Here is an 18,804-nt window from a genome sequence, read left to right on the forward strand (position 1 = left end):
TTTTCACTCTTTTTCATTCAAACAAAAAGCATTCATCTTCTAAAACCCATACTATTATGTATGCAAACAATGAGTTTCCTATTTGAATTTTTTAAAAATCATTGGTTCATGCTATTTACAAGCAGCTAAATCATGACTTCAACATAAACTGTGTCTAATATAAACACTATACACTTCATAAATAAAAAATTAGAGGCAATTTAAAAATACATACATACATCAATTTAGTCAAACGTCAAAGTTGCTAGGAAAACAAAACTAGTGCTCGTCACCGGAAATAGTCAACTGTTACTGCGCATGTCTTTCGACTGCCACTTCCGTTGCTATTACAACAGCAAAATTCACTTGCAATTCTCCACAAATGAATTGAACACAAAATATATATATATATATAAACGAATAAATTACATATATATATATATATATATATATATATATAAATATATATAAACAATTAACGACTTTGCAGTCTGTTAAGATCTACAGTTTAGTTTTCACTTCATGTAGCTCTACATTTGCATCTCGGTGTCCCCAAGAAAAAGATGGAAGTGCCCCAGGTGTGGTTATTTTTGGCGGGGAAAAAGATCGGATTTTTACCAGCATGCATTGCTACCTGTCATGTGTCAGTGTTCAGTCAAGCGTAACTGTCACTAACTTCACGTGCCCCGATCTCACACCCAACTGCATAAAACACAACACAGCTAACCAACTGATAGACAACTGATAAAATAATTATGCAACCTGTCGTGACACTATTAAAAAGTGTAACTGAAATAAATGTAGGATATATAAATATTAACAATAGGTATTAATATAATATTCATATGCGGTAGTTATCATTAATTGCAAAACTACCCCTGGTTACAAATATAACAACGATTTCCACGAAAACATTCCAAAACTATCATAAGCACTAATTTGGTGTCATTTAGGGGATAACCCTACTGTGTTTTCCGATTAGCGGACATATATTGGTGGTTTTACTGTCGCAAATTTAGTTTCATTGGCGACCTTAGCCACGAAATGTTTTCTTCTAACAATTGATTGATGGAGTTACTTCCCTTCAAATTGAAGTTCGGTAACTTTCGTGAGATATCGGGCGAAGAGTCAGAAAATAGTTTTCATGAATATATGCGATCTTTTCCGATTTACTCTACATTTAGCGTAATGAGTTGTGCTTCCGATTAATAATAATAATAATAATAATATTATAATAATAACTATATTTAATGATTTACTCCAGCGACAAACTGGCCGTGTAGAAATTTAGTGACCTTCTGATAAACTTGTGCAGGGAATGTTTACCGATACTGATGCAGTGATGGAGTTTACTGCCAAATCAAATGATTAAATATGTCAGTAAGATCTCGATGCGTTTCGTTATTTTTTGTAAGTGGTCACTGGGAACTTCGCGGGTTTCTGCTAAAAACAATGTCAGAATGACCATGTGTTTGACGTCCAATAGCCGATGATATTAAAGATAGAAATCGATGTGCTCTAGTGGCGTCGTTAAATAAAACAAACATTTACTTTTCAACATTCGTTTGAGCATCCTGATCATTTGTACTGCATTTCTATTCATTGGACCAATTGATTGCTTCAAACCAAGTGTGTACTTTAATACTGGATGCATACAGAATAAAACTAACATTGCAAATTATAAAATTGGTAAGTCTACCATTTCTTAGATACACTAGGAAAGATAATATTCATAAAAAAAATTTAAAATGTTATTGTTGGACAGATAAATATAGAACCCTTCTTTTCAGTTTTCATTAAAAAGAATTGTTATAACTTATTTACTGGTTTCTCTCCAATTAAGGTTCAACCAAGTCTGCCGTGGACCAGTACAGAAGTTAAGTGTTAATATGAGAGTAAACCTTCTGCCTATTATTAAACAGCAAGGGGTCTTTTGTATGTACTCTCCCACAGATAGGTTAGCACCATGTTGCCCTCAAAATCAAAATGCCTTGCCTTTTATAAATTTATAAGTTGCCCATGTAAAAAGAAGCCTTTAAACACACCTATGTGGATAGTACTACATATTTCCTTTTTTTAATTAAGTTATGAAATAGATATAGAAAATAAAATGGCATACGGTTTTTGTCCTTTTGAAAATTGTATAATGGGGAAAAAAAGCCCTTATATTTAAAACTGCACATAAAATATGCCCCCAAAACGTCACTTTACCATGCCTTACTTCATTTCTAGGGAAAACACTGTGATGAATGGTATTGTTGGTTTGCATAATGCATTTCTTATACATGCAGAGGTTATTTTGGATACCGGTAGTCAACACATTTATTTAATATCCATAAATAAAATTATTTTCAAAAATAAAATGTTATTCCTACCTACCTACCCTATATTTTTCCAGCATGTAATAGGAAACAAGTTTAAAAAAAAATTTGGCATTATTATTATTATTGTATGTATCAGCATTTTGTGTACACTGTTGATAATAGACAAAGGTGCTTTATGCTTGACTTTGTCTTGTATTGTAAAATAATGAGGGCGAGATGTAGCCCAGTGGTAAAGTGCTCGCTTGATGCGTGGTCAGTTTGGGATCGATCCCCGTCAGTGGGCCCATTGGGCTATTTCTCGTTCCAGACAGTGCACCACGACTGGTAGATCAAATGCCATGGTATGTGCTATCCTGTCTATGGGATGGTGCATATAAAAGATCCCTTGCTGCTAATTGAAAAGAGTAGCCCATGAAGTGGCGACAGCGGGTTTCCTCCCTCAATATCTGTGTGTTCCTTAACCATATGCCTGACGCCATATAACTGTAAATAAAATATGTTGAGTGTGTCATTAAATAAACCATTTCCGTGTAAGGATATTTTGATTTTGGACAGATAGTGCATATATGCGAGGTATGTGTCCAGGAATGTTTAGTATTTTAATTGGATGTAAGAATAAAAATAAGTTACACTGCTTTCATAAAATAACAGCATGTGGGAAAAGTTCTGAATATTAAAGATTAAAAAAACCCAAATATATTAAATGTTTCAATCATTTTAACTTTCTGTATGGTTACCTCAAAGCTTTAATTTGTGTTATTTAAACCAACATATTAAAAACAAAATTATTCAAGATTAAACAAAAGGTAATCAGTCACTATATTAATTCATAGTCATTTTTGTCACTGCTTTTGTTTATGGTTCTTAATTGTAATTCAAGGTTACACAGAAAGTAATCTGTTACTTTATTAATTTCTTGTCATTTTTGTCCCTGCTTTTGTTTATGTTTTTTTCATTCATTTATTCATTGTTTATGGTTTTGAATTGTAGGATAATTCGCTCCACGCTGTTCGAGGCCCACACGATTGTTGGCATCTGTAACGTGTACTTCGTGTACAACATCTTGCTCATCACACTGCAGGTTCTGCACATCTTCTGGTTCATCATCATCGTCAAGATGGCCTACGCAGCTCTCAAGAAGGGGGAGGTAAGCGGTGTAGATAAAAGGGATGACAGAATGATGTACATATAGTTATTTTTTTATTAGCTCGTATTGATTTTTGTTGCCAGAGCTTTTCTAATACGGATTTGTGGTCCGTTCGTCAACTTTTTCTTTGAAGTTTTTATTGAATAGTTCTGAAACTTAGTGCTATGATTCTCTGGGGCAGTCTTCAGACACTGGTGGAGAGAGATTATGGAAATTAAAAAAAAACTTATTTTTGTTATTTAAACATTTTAAATAAAAATTTAATATAAAAAATTAAAATAATTATCTTCTTAAGTTTTGATTGAATAGTTGTAAAACTTGGTACTATGTTTATATGGGGAAGTCTTCTCAAACTAATTTTGAAATATTTGCATTTTTTATATTTGATTTAAAATCTATCTTCTATAGAGTTTCATTTGGATTGGTCTGAAAATGTGGTTCAGTAATCATCTGGGGCACTCTCCACTAACTATTATAGAGATATTTTGGAAATTTAGAATTTTTACTAAAAAAAAAAAAAAAATTAAATTGAAAATTAAATAGCAGAGCTCAAATATGTAGTGCATTGTCCATATAATAATCTCTGTCAGATACAAAATTAATATTTATCATTGGTAATGTTTGCGTGTTTCAGCTGGGGAATGACAACCGAAGTGCGAGTGAGGAGGAAATATCTGAAGAGAGTGAGGGGGAAAGACTGCCAGACAGCAATGACCAGCCAAAGATGGCAAACAGTCGGAACGGAGTTATCTCCTCCAGGGCACTTGGCCGCCGCATCAAGACTTCCTAGACAACAGGGGTGAAGGATGGGTGCTATAAGGTGGTGGTTGGGTGGAACAGGAGGGTGGGTGTGCTGGAAGGTGAGTGTGTGGAGAAGTCTTCACCTGGATGGGTTGTCTCCCATGCTGTCTTGATGAAAAATAAACCAACCAATTTATAAGATCCACTTGAATTGTGGAACATTCCAAAATAGAAAATATGTGCTATTTTTAGGTCCAATTTCCACATGAGTGGTTGTTGAAGAACCTTTTTAAGAAGATACTGTTATAAACCTATCCAATGTGAATTTCTAATTCTTCACTGATGGGTGGAAATTAAGAACTATTTTCATGGTCTGGAGAACTAGTTATCTAGAAAAGTTACTTGTCCCCATGAAAAGTCGCTAGTTACCTGCCCTCTCACACACATTATTGATTGAAAACATTGATTGATTGACCGATATGCAATATTTGTAGAGAAAAATATATCCCCTCCTCCCCCCCCCCCCCCCCCCCCCCCCCCCCCCCCAAAAAACAACAACAACAACAACAACACCCCAACACAAAACAAACCCAACTAATATAACTGTTATAATTGCATTTAAACATATCTAACTGGCCTGTGGGAATAGCAATATTTAAATTGATTTTTGTTTCTACCTCTGCAACATTGCGTTGAGATAGATATTTTAGGTTTTAGACGGACTGGTGGGTAGCATTTGTAACTTAAAGATTTTAAATTGTGATTAGCAAAATATTTTACCAGCATTGAATTTAATTAGCAAACTTTAGAATGTATTAGCCAGTCCACTGTTTACTAGTTTATCTCTGATTTTATACACTTGACGACAAATGTAGGTTGTTTCCCCGTTTGTTTGAAAATACAGGTGTTTCGGTGAATAATTTTATTATTATTTATAACTTTGGAAATCTACCTTAACACATACCAGCAACAAAAGAATTTAGTTCAGTGTTATATTATAGATTTGAGTTGTTCATATTTTTATTTATAACCGGTTATGGAATTTGAACATAATCATAGCATATTTTATATTATTTCATTGTCTTTCCTCTGTGAAATGAACATATTGAAAAACCCTTTGTGTAAACAAATAAATGAGCATAGGAATTCTACATCAAATTGTTAAATACTACTGTAACTATAGAAACTTATGTACATAGGTACTACTTTTTTCAAAAGTAAGAAAAATAAGAATGTTCAGAATCAAACACAACTGAATAGTTTTGGCTTTTTTATATTCTATATCTGTTTAATGAAATGCATCTTCACCTCACAAAAATCAACCAAAACGCCATCCTTAATATACAAAGACAGAGATGAATATTTTCTGTAATTAGGATTGTGATGTTACATCCCTAGATCCATCACAAAATTGCTCACTTGACCTTTAGGTCAACGTATAGTGTAGGTAAAACAACACAAATAATTGTTTTGCCCATAATGTTTGATGTTTTGCAGGATAAAAATAATAACTAGTTAATGACTTAGGATATCAGCTTTATCCTGTTAAGGCTGAATGGAAAATTTTCCCATTCTTGCCATCAAAGGATAATGCTAATATCCTACTTAGGTAACTGGTTATTCTCTTTTTCCACATCCATTAAGTTTCCAATCTGGGGCCTAATTCACAAAGGTCTCTTAGGCTCTGCTAGACAACAAAGCATCCTCTTTGTAAGTCTTTTAGCATTACACTGCGAGATCGCAATGTTGCAAGAGTTTTGTGAATTAGGCCCCCTGGACTTTAAAAACTTGTACAAACCCTTCCCTTCCCAAACAGAAGGAGGAGAGAAAAACCCAAATGAAAGGACAAATAATTTGACAAAGAAGCTAAGCTGTGCCAGGTTTTTTCAGCCTTGCAATCAATGTCTGCACTCAATCCTTGATGCTAACATTATACAATGTGATTGTCACATGATACTCAGTAGAATGTTACCAGTCTGAATTCACTGTATGCTCTCATAGCCAAAAACGATTGCCAGAATAATCGGATAATGGATTACACTGTTGGGACAGTAGATATAGTCCAACGGGCAGATGGTACACACCAGGAGGCACACTTCCCTTCTAATCTGCTTTAAGGAAAACAATAGCTTAGTGGTGCTAAAGACCATACGTTAAAACCAGTAAGACCCATTGCATTTTTAATTGGAATGTTTTGAATGATTTGTTTCTGAATTTTGTGGAGATTTAAAAATTATGCATGTGCTGAATTTAAATGTATATTAAAAAGACCAGTGAAACATTAAACTTAAAAGTGACTGTTTAGCCGAGAAAGTCCTGAGAAAAGTAGTGAGAGAGCAAACCCACTGTCACCATATGCCTGGACTACTCTTTTAATTTTATTTTGATTAGTGGCAAGGAATCTTTTATATGCACCACAATGATACAAATAAATCTACTTGTCCATCAATACTTTCATTTGTCCAAATAAGTTGTTAGTTTTATTCAAATGCAAGGACATTAGTTTTGATTCTTCAAAATGAAACTGCATTGAAATTTTTCACTTGTCTACTGGACAATCACTGAGGTACATTTTCGCTTGTCCGAGCAGATTTTCACCTGTTAAGACAAACGGACAAGTGCTTACTTCGTACACTGCACCATCCCACAAACAGGGTAGTACATACCAATCTTTGTTACACCATTTGGCTGGAACAAGAAATGGACCAACAGGCTGACCGATCTTAAATCGGGTTGCACATCTGGCTTTACCACTGGCCTACTCTAATTACGAGAAAAAGAGTAAATGGTAAATAATTATTGTGTCTACCAAAAAAAAAGCATAATACACAATAACAGTTCTGTACAATCATTCTAAATTATTTAGATTTTTAATTCCTAATTGTCTTCACTGACAAAACATTATGAATGGATCCATATTTGCAAGAGAGATCACTCATTACAAACCACTCATTTTAGATTTATCAGTGGCTTTGTTTTACTAATTAATATTTAATTTCTAATTTCAAACAATTTCTAAAATTGATATAATCGGGTTAGATATCAAAAATTATGTTTTTAAATGAAACAAAACAAAACAAAATTATGTTACACAGTGAAAAAGAGGTTTTCCTTTTTGTGACAGTGGGCAATGCATTTAGGTCCATAATAAACTTTTATTTCTATTTATGAAAAATCACAAGTGCTAGAACGAAACTGCATGTGCACATGCACCAGGAATAAATCAGTAATCACTTAAACAGGGTGTGTATTTTACATCACTGGTTTTTAAGAATGTATTTGATTATTTCACTATCCTGTTTATATATATTTAAAAAAAAAAAAAATCTCCAACCCTTTTTTCTTAGCCATAAATAATGTAATAAAATATTTGTTATAATTAGCCATACAATAAAAAATTTTTTAAATTATTAAGCATACCATATCTTTTTTAAATCATTATTATTAACCATACAGTAATATTTCTTTGGCCATCATACTTGTCTGTGATATTTTGTTTCACGTTTTTTTTTTTAATTTGCTTTATGTACATGATTGGCCTGTTTATAATTCACTTAGCGTATGTACTTGTATTATGCATCTCTCAAATAACTCCTGTATACACTCAGTTTAATTCCATTGGTTGTTTTTGTTATTTTTGCTAATGCTGTTTATTGTGTTAGTAAATGTTACGTTAGTTGATTTTTTTTATTGTGTAATATTTATTTTTGCCAGATTGTTTTGCTACATTCGCTTTGTTCATCTGTTGTATGAAATGACAGGAGAACCAAATTGATTCATATCACCCCATGTAATCTTAGGTAACGAATTGTGATTAAAAAAAAAAAAACCCCTGAATAACCTGACTATCATCTCAACTTGTTTTTCGTCCCCTACAGGTCCAACCAGAGGGAACTATAGGTTTCGTCTCTGTCCTTCTGTCGGTCTGTCTGTCTGTCATATGGTTTTCCGACATCTTTTTCAGAATGCCTCACAATATTGAGCTGCAATTTTGTGTATAGCATTATTATGTACCGTTACAGATAATTTTTGACAGAGTTATGGCCCTTGAACACAGGAGATATGAAAATTAGCTTTACAGACTTTTTTTTCTTCTTCGATACTGAGCTGAAATTTTATGTCTAGCTTTACCATGTACTGCTATAGACTAAGTTTGATGTTCATGGCGATTTACCCATTTTTCATAGAATTATGGCCGTTGAACGGAGATACGGAAATTTGTTCGGCTCAGTGGGGGACATATATTGCTTTGGCTGTACTCTCAGAATGCTTGTTTCAAACATAATTTTATTATGAGTTACAGGTTATTAAGTTCATGTCCTGAGTGAAATGAGTTTTAGTGAATGACAATTGAAAATTATTTCACAAAGGAAATAAACTTGATACAGAGCTAATTATTCTATTTGTTAAAAAAGTTTTGTTTTCTTCTTCATTAATGTTGATTTTTGATAGACATGTATACATACAAAATTACAGTATGTAAACCACTCTATATACAGTGAAACCCCTCAAAACCAGATACTCTGTATACCGGAATTCCTCAAAACCAGACCCTCTGTAAACTGGAATTCCCTCAAAACCGTTTTTCACTGTGCCTTTTTAAATATCAGTATATAACAGAACCTCCCTAAACCTGATGCCCCAATACACCAGACTGTTTACTTGGTCCTTTGGGTGTCCGGTTTAGATGAGTATCACTGTACTTTTGTTAATGTTGCTTTGATTTTTTGTTTTAATCACGTTCACACATTGTTCTTTAAAACACAAGTTCTGTTTATTTAGTTCAATTCTGGTAACCAAGAAATTATTTTAATGTCATGTTTTGTTACAAATGTACACAGAAATAGATACATGCAAACCTATGTGACATGATTATAAACATTTGAAAACTTACGATGTCGTCATATTTAGTACAGATTAGGTCATTGGTTTGTATGTGCTCAAATCGCCCAGTAACTTAGTACATTGCACCAATGAGTGATTCTTTCTCAGTGAGAAAACATTAAAACTATTTCTGCATTGTGAGTAATCGCTGGGCTAATGTTTGTTATGTGTTTTCCCATGATTCATTGTTCAACACCAGATGGTAAATAACGTAGTGAAGGACAATCCATGGATACAACTGTATTGAGTTTGAACAGTGGAGATGGGATATAGATCAGTAGTATAAACAGAACAAAAGGCCAATTTTTTAAAATGCATTTATTCTCTAGTCATGAGGAGCCACATGCATTTATTCTCTAGTCATGAGGAGCCAATCAAATCCCGGAATTTGCAATATTTTTCAGGTCTATAAGTCCTAGTGTTCAGAGTTTGGTCATGGAAAGTTTATGAGGGGAAAACTTACGATGATAAACTCGTGTTTTTAACCACATGCACAAACGTCACGTTTTGTCAGTGTTGAAGATTCACATGGCAGGACTCAGGATTTCATGTGAACTTCCCTGGTACATTCTTAAATTAAAGGTTAGAAACTGCAGGATCATCTGAACTTTATTCGCTATGCATTTAATATATACATTTAATATATACTATAATTTGTGCAATCAAACCTTAATGTGTGCAATCAAACCTAAGTTATGATAACATGAACCAATTAAGAGTAAGTTTGAAGTATTGTCCTGTCATGCTCTCCTAAAAGTTTTTACTCTATATGCAAATATTTTCGCGGCTAAAATAATTCGCGATAGGGCTTTCATTTTACATTTTCACGAGGAATTATTTTTGCGACAGAAAGAAAGAAATGTTTTATTTAACGACGCACACTCAACACATTTTATTTACGGTTATATGGCGTCAGACATATGGTTAAGGACCACACAGATTTTGAGAGGAAACCCGCTGTCGCCACTACATGGGCTACTCTTCCGATTAGCAGCAAGGGATCTTTTATTTGCGTTTCCCACAGGCAGGATAGCACAAACCATGGCCTTTGTTGAACCAGTTATGGATCACTGGTCGGTGTAAGTGGTTTACACCTACCCATTGAGCCTTGCGGAGCACTCACTCAGGGTTTGGAGTCGGTATCTGGATTAAAAATCCCATGCCTCGACTGGGATCCGAACCCAGTACCTACCAGCCTGTAGACCGATGGCCTGCCACGACGCCACCGAGGCCGGTTTTCGCAACTGTGTCCCGCGATAATAAAATCAAAATTACCCATATTTCATTTGCCAAACTCTTTTCAATGACGATTTTACGCACACACTTGGACATGTTCACCATGCTGTCGACGGGACGTCAATGTTGTATGTATGTCTGATAAAGACTATTGTCATATTATTGATGGAACACGCACACGATACAGAACATTGAAAAATGCAAATATCATAAGAAATAACTTTTTATTATTGGTGGTACTTACAAACTTCCATTCAAGGTTACAAAGAAAACAAACAAAACTGAGATTACGTAACAACAGACTTGCACCCAACTGTGTGTCAGTTCGATCAAATCCACGTGACCAGGCAGGTTTACAGAATCACGTGACCTTGCAGACCTCTGACTAGGTAAATAATATTATACCAAATCGGAAATAAGTTCGCGTGTAATTAAATTCACGGTGCTATCAACGTGTTCGCGATTTTCGCTGTATGTATATTTTATTCGCAAACATATTTGCGTATACGATAACTTGTAATGTTACTACAGTATGTTTCTGCATAAAAGATGGGTGATAAATCTTTATAGGTGATGGTATGTTTGCTACGTTCACTACTAAGCATGCCTGCAGGAACTTGGGGGTGGGGTGGGAGGGGCCTTTGTCCCCACCCCACTTAAGAACGAAAATGTATATTTTTTTGTCCTACTCCATAAAAAAGCGTCTAAAAGCTGGCATATGCCTACCCCCACTGCATATATCATTTCTACGGGCCTTTGGGCAGGATGTAGCCCAGTGGTAAAGCGTTCGCTTGATGTGTGGTCGGTCTAGGATCGATTCCCATCATTGGACTATTTTTCGTTCCAGCCAGTGCTCCACAACTGGTGTAACAAAGGCTGTGGTATGTACTAACCTGTCTGTGGGATGGTGTATATAAAAGATCCCTTACTGCTAATCGAAAAAAGTAGCCCCTGAAATGGCGACATGCTGGTTTCCTCTATCAATATCTGTGTGGTCCTTATTTAACCATATGTCTGATGCCATATAACCGAAAAATAAAATGTGTTGAGTGCGTTATTAAATAAAACATTTCCTTCCTTCCTACGGGCCTGATAGGACATAGTATGGAGAATAAATTTAATTAATGCACTAGTGGTGTCATTAAACAAAACAGACTTTAACTTTGAAGAACAAATAAACGATACAGATACATAAAAGTGTCGGTCCATCCATTCCATCTGTAGTTTCTCGAGTTTATTACTTTATATTTACCGAAAACGTGAGGCACTCATGCCTATTTATGCATCTTGTTGTTCTCAAACATTGTGTCGTGTCTTTCTACATGCCGTCGTCGGTTTATTCATACCTCACACGTTTGATGTTGGTTGCAGTTACAATTAGATTAAATACAAGTATTCTACTTCATGTTTTAGTAATAGTGTGATACCATTTAGTGTAAATTATGAGATATTGCAGTTTCTAAGTGTTGGTGCTGATTGTAGTGATATGTTACACATTGTATTGGGATTAGATATAATTGTACTAAATGTAACTATCGTACATATGTTTTACTACATTGTGCATAATGTTTTGTTTTTTTGTGTTGCAGGGTATATTTTTATGTTTAGCAGTTATAGTTTTCAAGTTAATAGACAGAGTTTTAAAACGTTAAAATTTATGTGTAGCCATACACATGTATATAATTGTTTATTTCCTCGTTACAGTTCTTGTTACAGTGATACAGTTTTAGATACGGTTATCAGAACCCTTGTCACTGCAGTTGGTTTTATTTCAAGTTAATGTTGTGGTTTATTATTGGATAATTTTAAACAGAAACTGTTTTATTCCTTTTTGATTTTATTGATCTTTATAAATAATTGTATTTAATTCATGTGCTATATACCCAGATTTTTAGTTTGTTGAAGTCACTTAGATTGACTTCCGACATATGTACCTTTTTTCTTTTGTATAAAATATGTATTCAAGGCATTAAAAACATCAGGGCCCTATTCCACGAAGCGATCTGAGCTCTCAAATCACTGTAAGTTGTGCATAAGTATGCACTTAGGATGATCTTTGCGCTAAGATCACTTTGTGGAACGGGGCCCAGGACAACTAGAAATGTTGGATTTGCTAAAAATGTATAATTTAAGCAAGAAGTTTTAGTAATGTGCAATAAAGCAGCTTAAAAACTGAAAATATTTTGCATTAATAACTATGTCACTATTATAAATAATATTTTATAAAAATACTTCACCTAATAATGCTTTTAAAAATGGCTTCGGAGGTGGTGGACTGAATAATACTATTGGTATTATTTTTAATAAACTGGGTGAATGCAATAGTTTGTAAAAACAACTGATTGCCAAAATGAGATTAATGATTTAATATTGTAGATGTTAGTTTTTTCGTTTAATTCTAGTTACTGTAATGATTGTAACAGGATGCATTAATTATATTGAATAACCCATTTTTGTTCTTGTACCAATACTTTTAACTATATTGTTTTGTGGTTTTTAGAGCTGTTCAATTCTATCATAACTACATGCAACTTTGCTTGAAATACAAAAATTGTCCTCTTTGATATAAAAATAAACAAGTGACCTACAAGTAATGTCATATGACATGAAATAGACCACTCAATGATTTATAAAATAATTGCTACATTTTTACCTGTATTAATACAGTGAAATGTTGAGGTTTTTCGGGGGGGAGGGGGTGCTGTACATGTGACATGTAATATTCATTCCACTGTCAAACACATAAGTTATAGTGTATACTGAATACTAAAAGAAATGCAATTATTTTAATATACATCTAAAAAATTTTTTTACCCCAATGATAACATTAATTTGGTAATTAGACTGTCAAAATGAGCCAAAAACATTCACAAGTCAATTTAGAATAAGCTAAAGAAAATTAAATTAATTATCACGTTACTTTTGTTATTCAGAATACTTAATATTGTTCACAAGACAATAAAAAAAACTAATGTGATTCAGATTGAATAAATAAATGAAAAAACCCCAAAACAAACAACAAAAAACAATTAAATTAATCATTACTTTTCTTTTGTTATTAAGAATGCCCGGTACTTACAGTCATTGTTCACAAGGCAATGATGATTTTAATAGACACAAAAAATGATGGGTTTCAAACTGAATAATTAAAAAAATAATAATAATAAAAATAAATGATCACATTGCCTTTGTTGTTGAGTATACTTACAGTCGGGGGTGGACAGACAGTATTCTGGCCCTCCCAATAGTCAGCGTGACGCTGATTCCCAACCTGGCTGTGGTCTCATGACGGCCCGGACCCCTGGACCCCGCCCGACCGCTGAGTCCGCACCCCCGATTGTCGTACACCGCTTACAGTGTGGATGTTCTAAACGTGTAGCTAGAAATATAACATTGCACGTCGTTGACAGTTTTTAAAAATGTAGATTACAAATGTAGACTTTTACACCTCATATCAATAAAGTAATTAAAATATTTGATTGTTGTTTTCATTTATTAGCTTGTCTACATCCAGAGGTTAAATGAGCTTTTCCAATGACTGTAGGGTCATTCGGTGTTAGATCACCAAGTGGCTTCTACCACACTATTGTCCATTGTTTTGTTTAGTCCAGTGTGGTCAGTCTAGGATCCATCCTCGTCGGTGGGCCCATTTGTCATTTAAACAAGTGCACCACAACTGGTATATCAAAGGCAGTGATAAGTGCGATCCTGTGTGGGATATGCATATAAAAGATCCCTTGCTACTAATGGAGAAATGTAGAGGGTTTCCTTTCTAAGACTGTCGGGGTGATATTTAGTGCAGTCGGTTGAGTGCTCGCTTGAGGTCCTAACGTCGCAGACTGGGAACGATCCAACTATCATCTGAGCACTTTACCACAGCTACGTACCACCCCTACCCAACAATTTTTCATTAGTAGCAAGGGATCTTTTTATATGCTCTATCCACTAAGATGGAAATGTTTTATTTAACGACGCACTCAACACATTTAATATACTGTTGTATTGCGTCAGACATATGGTTAAGGGCCACACTGATATTGAGGGAGGAAACCTGCTGTCGCCACTTCATGGGCTACTCTTTTTGATTGGCAGCAAGGGATCTTTTATATGCACTATCCCATAGACAAGATAGCACATATCATGGCCTTTGATGTACCAGTCGTGGTGCACTGGTTGGAGCAAGAAACCCAAACCGACCACTTTACCACTGGGCTACGTCTCGCCCCTCTATCCACTAAGATAGAATAGCACATACCACAGATTTTTATATACCAGTCGAATTGCACCAGCTGAAACGAGAAATAGCACATCAGGCCAATGCCTTACCACTGGGATGCGTACCATCCCTGGGAAGGGTACAGCTAAATTGCAGAGTTGTGCTATGGGATGTCAGTACAGCAACCACCCAGCAATTACGCCAGTATCGACACCGAATCCCATATTTTTGTTAGACATTACTACTCTTATTAGTGAATTCAATTTGGTTTACAATACAAGTGTTCCCCTAGTTCTTTCTTTCGGTATATCTAAAAATCGATTGTGAACATCGTCACTATCTAATCCAGATGAATGAACACCTCAGTACATAACACAGATCACCTACTGGCTGTTAAAAGGTACAGGAGGGGAAGCGTGTCCAACCCCTTCAATAAAACTAGTTTTTTGTCTATATTTCTGTTGTTTATTCTGCTTTAATTACATGTCCCTAGGAACTTGAGGAGCACAAGACGAAAATAATATGGGCAGTGCCCAAATCTCTCTTCAGATATCAATCCGTCTAGTAGTGAAGTGTATAGTAATAGGTGACATAATCATTCAGCTGGTGATATATAAAAGCTTGAACATTGGTTTGAGCAGTCTCCATAGGTCTTGGAATTTCAAGTGGATTATTAAATAGAGCATCATTGGCCTCGGCAGTCGAAAACATAAGAAACGACACCAAAACCTCTTAATTGAACCAAATTAATTTAAATCCAGATGGCAGCCATCTTGAAAAATGGCCACCAATTTAAATGTGGCTAGTTTTCTTGTGAAGTGACCCATGGAAACCGAAAATTTCTGCCCCCAAACCAGTTATCCACTGCATTATAGGTCTAGCCCGGTTAGCTTACCAATCAAAAACAAAATGTTAAAAGTTTGGTTTGCTCAATGACACCACTAGAGCATATTGATTTATTAATCATTTGGTAATTTCGACATTATTTTAAAGAAACTCTTTTCTATGTTTAAATTAGTAGCAAGATATCTTTTATATGCTCCATCACACAAACAGGACAGCACACATGACGGCCTTTGATATACCACAGGGATGTGCCTAGGAAAATGTAGGTGCCGGGCAAAATTCGAAGGTCCGTCCAATAAATTTAGGAGGGCTGAATGCATGCTCTTTTGGGTTATTTTTAATTAGCTTTTCTAATTTATATTTATATCTCAGGTTTATTTTATTTAGCAAATAATGAGCTGCTAAATGAAAAGATAAAACATCCCAGAAAAAGCAGAAAGTGCCATGTTGGTATTTACAAAGGCTGAAAGGCAATAACTTACTACTTGGTGCCAATCAGTTAACAGTTGAATAAAATGTATTAAACTTTAAGGCGTCTGTTTTTCTTTTCTGACCATATTTTAACAGCCGTTTCAAATGGAAAATCTTCCAATTTAGGACCCTCAATTACAATTCTCATAATCGAGTCTAAAGTCGTTTCTGTCATTCTGTTGCGAAGAATTGTTTTTATCAGTTTCATTTGGAAGAAGTCTCTTTCACAATCTGCTGTATGTGGTGGAAGAACCATGTAAATCTCTGCAAGAAATGCCATAATTGGATAAACAAGTTTTAAGCCTCTTTTAGCAACTAGATCATGAACATCTGAAGCAGTTTTTGAATGCATGTGGTCACTCATGTATTGTTTAAAATCACCCCACTCCTGAACTGCATTTGCCTCTTCATAGCCACCAAATCTCTGGATTAGTGTTTTTATGTGACTAATTGCATAGTCATCTGCATTTCCATCATTTTTTTTGCGAGTCAAACAAGCTCAAAGCCTCCATGATATTATTGTCGGTAAATCGATTTTTAATGTTTGTAATGATTTTGTCAAGAAAGACAGTCTTCACATGTTTGTCAAAGCCACACTTAGCTACTATGGCAAGATCATTATCTGGTTGACATAGATTTCTTTTGTACTTTATATCAACTCCTAACCTTTCTAGTTTTGTGATGAAATCAGTAATGTTTTTTAGATTATCACCATCCTCTACCTTCAGTTTTCCAATCTTATTAATTGTAGAAGCTACTACATTTGCAACCAATGAATAATCAAGGTTACCGATTTGAAATATCTTGGATAGGCGGTTAATCGTTGGAAGTACATCACAAAACAGTAAAGTCGCCACAAACTCATACTGGATTATGAAAGTATATAAACCACTGGCAGTGGCATTCCCCATTTCTTCAGATTCATGCCCAAGACTTAATCACACTGCTAAGAATATTCTTCAAACATTCAACTGATGTTCCAACACTCAGCCACCTTGTTGATGAAGGCTCAAGTATCTTAAGCTAAAGCTCTTCAAGCAGTTGCTGGACAGCTTCAAGTCCTGCAGACCTAACAGCACTATTATAATAAAAGTCATACAACTGTAAGAATAGCTTTGAATTTGTCGACATATGGTATGCCATCTCCAGTCTGAGATTCAGCTGAATCAAGTGCAGCACAGTGTAAGCCTACTGCCTCACATTCATGTAATTCACCCACATTTTGAGAAATAATGTTTATTCTGTATTAATTTAACAGCCCCACTGCGAACACCAGTCATTACAGCAGCACCGTCAGTTCCAATGCCCCTCAGGCATGTATATTTCAAATGATTTTGTTCAACAAATTCAGTAACATGTTTAAGATATATTATTAGCATTTAATGTTAACAATTGTTTGTCAGCAATGTCATTTTTTTTCAGCTGAAACACTTGACTGAACTTTCAGGTAGTCTTAATATTTTCAAAAACCTAACCTCAATAGATCCATTATGAATAAATCGAGTTCTTAAAACCATTTGTTCCTTCAAAGAACTGTCCGTTGTCTCGTCGAACATGAGAAAAATGGTTACTTTCTCTCAGTTTACGCAGTATATTGTTTTCAACGATACTAGACATGCATTCCAGCACGTCCTGGATCGATTTCCTGCTCGTGTACATAGCATTATGACCAACATTAATTTTTGATCTCAAATTCAATTTTAAATAATCCAGTAAATCGAGTAATGGTTCAAAGTTCGTTGTACGTGCTATTCTCGGTTTACACAAAACGTAAAGGCATGCAAAAATTTGGCACATGGAGGTCAGTGGTATTTCTGGTATGATACAGCGACGTTACTGGTGTCGAATTGTACTGCATCAATGTGACCATGGGATGTTTCATGATCGACAACTCTCTCAAGTCGGATTAGTCTACATAGTTGTTTGTTCCACGTATCGCGACCAAAAGGACGTTTGACATACTTTTTGCCAAGTTCACAAAACATTCCTAATCCATCAATATTTATTAACCAGGGCCTGTTTAATTTCCATTTTATATTAAAAGACTTTGCTCGTTTCATTTTTTTTAGAACACGGTGTAATTTGTTCGAATGTATTTTTCCCCGTTTGTCAACATCTTTGACAGTTCCCGTAACACTAACCGGTGACGTATCGATACAGGTAGATTGAGACACTTTCCCTCAAAACGGCCGACGTACTTTCATTGCCGAAAATAGACCTTGTAGGCTCATCTATCTTTTCACATTCACTATTATAATTTTGTTTGACACTTTTCTGGAAGTATTTTAGTAAAGATATTGTTGATATTTTTCACCGCGTCGTCTGCTAGTAGTGCTAGTCATGTAGCAGAGAAAATGTATTTAGCATTTTGATTGGATGATATATTCTATAGTAGCCAATGAATAAACAAGACCGCTGAAGCATTCAGACGGTCAGTCGCTATTCACCGTTGGTATTTTTCCACCGCCGAGGAGAATGGCCGAATGGTTACGAATGTCTTCGGTGCCGAGATACGTGCCAACGTTAGCAAATTATTAGACTGGTTCCCGAAGTGGCCGTTTCGTTTAACGTGGTTTTCTATCTGCAGTTAAAATTATATTAATACAGTTGTAATGCTAATAGTGTAATTGTGACCGTGCGTCAATAAAAAGGCTGAAGAAGTTTAACAAATGTTTAGTAAAATATTCATAGAAATTTTTGCATATTATTTAAACAACTAAGTTTGGGGTTATTGTACTGACAAAATATTAGTGCCGGGCAAAAAGCCCAAATTTCTTGAAAGTGCCGGGCGATAATTTTGAGTGGTGGGTAGCCGCGCCTGGCGTGGGCACATCCCTGTACCAGTTGCGGTGCACTGGCTAGAACAAGAAATAGCACAATGGGCTGCAAACTTTCAATCAGACTGATCTTCCCCAGTGTCAGATGTCGCCTAATTCCATAAACTACACCTCACAAAAAAC

At 35.2% G+C, this 18,804-nt stretch overlaps 1 protein-coding gene across 1 annotated transcript in view; it reads left to right on the plus strand.

Moving 5' to 3' along the window:
• The window catches only part of LOC121380788 (ceramide synthase 5-like), a 45,036-nt gene extending 35,816 nt beyond the window's left edge, over positions 1–9,220 (plus strand). The window contains exons 9-10 of the mRNA XM_041509758.1: positions 3,294–3,450; positions 4,085–9,220. Coding sequence (XP_041365692.1) covers positions 3,294–3,450; positions 4,085–4,240 — 313 coding nt within the window. The 3' untranslated portion in view covers positions 4,241–9,220. The remainder of the gene's footprint in view (positions 1–3,293; positions 3,451–4,084) is intronic.
• The last annotated feature ends 9,584 nt before the right edge of the window (positions 9,221–18,804 follow it).

The sequence above is a fragment of the Gigantopelta aegis genome, chromosome 9, assembly GCF_016097555.1.
Source record: "Gigantopelta aegis isolate Gae_Host chromosome 9, Gae_host_genome, whole genome shotgun sequence".
NCBI classification, from domain to species: Eukaryota; Metazoa; Mollusca; class Gastropoda; order Neomphalida; family Peltospiridae; genus Gigantopelta; species Gigantopelta aegis.